Source organism: Otolemur garnettii, unplaced genomic scaffold, assembly GCF_000181295.1.
Source record: "Otolemur garnettii isolate 467f Iridium unplaced genomic scaffold, OtoGar3 scaffold00077, whole genome shotgun sequence".
In the NCBI taxonomy this organism is placed as follows: Eukaryota; Metazoa; Chordata; class Mammalia; order Primates; family Galagidae; genus Otolemur; species Otolemur garnettii.
Genome location: NW_003852472.1, coordinates 9111978 through 9115878, shown reverse-complemented (window position 1 = coordinate 9115878; position 3901 = coordinate 9111978). Strand labels below are relative to the sequence as shown.

General features: G+C 38.7%; 1 protein-coding gene and 1 non-coding gene across 2 annotated transcripts in view; both read left to right on the top strand.

Moving 5' to 3' along the window:
* Nucleotides 1-3901, top strand: part of CCT6A (chaperonin containing TCP1 subunit 6A) — a 12147-nt gene that overhangs the window by 6735 nt on the left and 1511 nt on the right. Inside the window, exons 6-11 of the mRNA XM_003794220.2 lie at nucleotides 1-160; nucleotides 251-333; nucleotides 1365-1461; nucleotides 2178-2325; nucleotides 3004-3137; nucleotides 3797-3899. The exon at nucleotides 1-160 is cut by the window's left edge and continues 17 nt beyond it. Of these exons, the coding sequence (XP_003794268.1) occupies nucleotides 1-160; nucleotides 251-333; nucleotides 1365-1461; nucleotides 2178-2325; nucleotides 3004-3137; nucleotides 3797-3899 (725 nt within the window). The remainder of the gene's footprint in view (nucleotides 161-250; nucleotides 334-1364; nucleotides 1462-2177; nucleotides 2326-3003; nucleotides 3138-3796; nucleotides 3900-3901) is intronic.
* LOC111726734 lies at nucleotides 2374-2507 on the top strand. The gene has a single exon (XR_002774439.1). It is a non-coding gene; the product is annotated as a small nucleolar RNA SNORA15 (small nucleolar RNA).

The following is a 3901-nucleotide window of genomic DNA, read 5'->3' as shown; positions in this document are numbered from 1 at the left end:
AGAAGTGAATTCTGGCTTTTTTTACAAGAGTGCAGAAGAGAGAGAGAAACTAGTAAAAGCGGAAAGAAAATTCATTGAAGATAGAGTTAAAAAAATAATAGAACTGAAAAAGAAAGTCTGTGGTGATTCAGATAAAGGATTTGTTGTTATTAACCAAAAGGTAAGATGACATTTTGATTTATACACTAATCTTTATTATCTTTATTTTTAAGATGAAAGTGCTGAAACTAATTGTTTTGTTTTGTTTTAGGGAATTGACCCCTTTTCCTTAGATGCTCTTGCAAAAGAAGGCATAGTAGCTCTGCGCAGGGCTAAAAGGAGAAATATGGAGAGGTACGGGTAGCAGATCACCTGAGTAATGTGAATTTGGGTTATTCCTTTTTTCTCTACTTATTTTGCTTTTCAAGTGTACCGTTTGTTGGCATTAACTTCATTCACGTTATTGTACAGCTGTCACCACTATCCATCTCCAGAACTTCTTCATTATTTCAGACTGAAACTCTGTAGCTGTTAAACAGTTTCTCCCTTCCTGTGGCCCCAGTGTTTAAATTTGGTACTTGTCCTTTTGTGTCTGGCTGATTTTACTTAGCATAATGTTTTCAGATTCATAGAATGTATCAGAATTCCTCCCCCCCCCACTTTGCCCTTGAGACAGAGTCTCACTGTGCTGCCCAGGCTATAGAGTGCCATGGCATCTGCCTAGCTCACAGCAACCTCAAACTCCTGGGCTCAGGTGATTCTACTGCTTCAGCCTCCTGAGTAGCTGGGACTAGAGGCACTCACCACTGAGTGCCAATGACTGGCTAATTTTTCTATTTTTATTAGGGACCAGGTCTTGCTCAGGCTGGTCTCAAACTCCTAAGCCCAAACGATCCTTCTGCTTGAGCTGCAGGATTTCATTCCTTTTTAAGGCTGAATAATAACTGGATTGTATGTGTGTGCCACATTTGGTTTATTTTTTTATCTTTTGGTGAATATTTAGATTGTTCCTACCTTTTGGCTATTGTGAATAATGCTGCTTTGAACATTGGTATATACTTGTTTTATTTTTAAACCATGACACATACAATGCATGGTTTTCTTTGCTAAGAGACAGTGTCAAAAAGTTTCAGAGAAATAGTTTTCTCCCAGAGAGCTCACCCAGTAAAGAGCTCCTGTCAATTTTTAGATTTCATATCAAAGTAGTATTTGCTCTCTTGGGGAAAGCAGTTTAAATGGTTAGGAGGAAAGAGCAGTTTTCAGCTGATAGATGGTGAGAAAAAGGTTTAGAATAAAGCATGTTTTAGAATATAATTTAGTAATAGTTCTGAAAAATCCTTCCCCCAAATTTCTTACATCTCCCTTAAAACCCTTTAATATTTCAGGCTGACTCTTGCTTGTGGTGGGATAGCTCTAAATTCTTTTGATGACCTAAATCCTGACTGTTTGGGACATGCGGGACTTGTTTATGAGTATACATTGGTAAGTATTTTCTTCCTGAAGGTAATGGTATTTTTAATGAATTCTTCAGTAGAAAAATTAATGGGGCAGTGCCTGTGGCTCAGTGCTAAGTATTTTCTTCCTGAAGGTAATGGTATTTTTAATGAATTCTTCAGTAGAAAAATTAATGGGGCAGTGCCTGTGGCTCAGTGGTAAGTATTTTCTTCCTGAAGGTAATGGTATTTTTAATGAATTCTTCAGTAGAAAAATTAATGGGGCAGTGCCTGTGGCTCAGTGAGTAGGGCGCCGGCTCCATATACCGAGGGTGGTGGGTTTGAACCCAGCCCCTGCTAAAAAAAATTAGCTGGACGTTGTGGTGGGCACCTGTAGTCCCAGCTACTTGGGAGGCTGAGGCAGGAGAATCACTCAAGCCCAAGAGTTTGAGGTTGCTGTGAGCTCTGATGCTACGGCACTCTACCCAGGGCAACATAGTGAGACTCTGTCTCAAAAAAAAAGAAAAACTAATGGAAATTGAAGCTCGGATTTTTCTTTGTTTATATGCATTTTGATAGTTTATATGTAGTGATAATAAGCCATTGATGAGGGAAAATCACACTTCTGTATGGTTTTTCTAGAACTGCTTTAATGTAGTTATGTTCTGTATTATGATAGTTATTCTCTCTCTGAGCCCTTCCCCTCTGTTTACTCTTTGCACAGCCAAATCCTGTTTTTGAACATAATCTGTCTTCTGTATGTAGGGAGAAGAGAAGTTCACCTTTATTGAGAAATGTAACAACCCTCGCTCTGTCACATTACTGGTCAAAGGACCAAATAAGCACACACTCACTCAAATCAAAGATGCAATAAGAGATGGTTTGAGGGCTGTCAAAAATGCTATTGATGATGGTAAGATCCTCACTGTATTTAAACTGTATTATTTTCCTGGTCTGAAAGGCATGGCTGAATACTGTGTTCTTTTATTGGTAGATTACACAGCCAGACACCATGCAAAAGCAGTCTTCCCTTTTAAATGACTGATATGCTAAGTTATTTCATAGCATATCATTTTGTTAAAGGTGAACACAAATATGTGAACTAATGGCTTGAAAGAGCTGCCAAGTGCTGCTTAAACCATTGTAGCTGGGGGCCTGGGCGTGGTGGCTCACAATTTATAATCCTAGCACTCTGGGAGGCCAAGGTGGGAGAATGGCTTAATCTCAGGAGTTCAAGACCAGTCTGAGGTAGAGCAAGACCCTGTCTCTTAAAAACAGTGGGACATTGTGATGAGTGCCTGTAGTCCCAGCTACTTAGGAGGCTGAGACAAGAAAATCACATGAGCCCAAGAGTTTGAGGTCGCTGTGAGCTATGAATCCATGGTACCCTACCGAGGGTAACAAAGTGAGACCATCTCAGACCATTATAGCTGAACCATCTGCTATTTGATATGTTGTTTATATTGTAAACAACAAATTTACATTGTGGCAATATTTAGATTGCTGAGGTCATAGTGAATTTGTAAAAATTAATGGTTTTCATATGTGCAGGGGTTTTTTTCTTCCTCTTTCTTTTCCCCCCATCCAACAGGCTGTGTGGTTCCGGGTGCTGGTGCAGTAGAAGTGGCGATGGCAGAAGCCCTGGTGAAATACAAGCACAGTGTAAAGGGCCGAGCCCAACTTGGAGTCCAGGCATTTGCTGATGCATTGCTCATTATTCCAAAGGTGTGAATACATTTTTTTTTTTTTTTTTTTTTTTGCAATTTTTGGTCAGGGCTGGGTTTGAACCCGCCATCTCTGGCATATGGGGCTGGTGCCCTACTCCTTTGAGCCACAGGTGCTGCCCAGGTGTGAGTACTTTTTAACAGTCAGTTCTCTAAACTACATAAAAATGATTCAACCAATTAAGGCTTTTTGATAATGCAGATTTTTTCATAATATGGGTTATGGATAAGCACATTTGATCAGTTTTCTTCCTGATTCCTGAACAGGTATTTATCAACATCTAAATGTATATGATTTTTCTGAGGCTTTGAATATCTGAAATTTCAGATGGCAAGAAATAATTCTATTTTAAGAAGATGTGCAGTATAGGGATTATCATAGTTGGGTACAAGCTTTTTGTTTTTTAATTACACTGAAGACTATCATTGTTATCTGTTGCCTACTCGTTTGGGGATATAATTTATGCCCGGCATATTATTAGGCTTGGGGTAGATTAGTGAGTTGATCAGTAGTATAGTTGTTCTGTGATGGGAACATAGATAAATAATTTTTAAGGAAGGTTTTTTTCTTAATTAATTGGAAATACTGTTCATTAATTTTTTTGTAGACTATCAATTCTTAATTCTCATATTTTCAAGAATTAAATTTGTTTACTTTAGGTTCTTGCTCAGAACTCTGGTTTTGACCTTCAGGAAACATTAGTTAAAATTCAGGCTGAACATTCAGAATCAGGTCAACTTGTGGGTGTGGACTTGAACACAGGT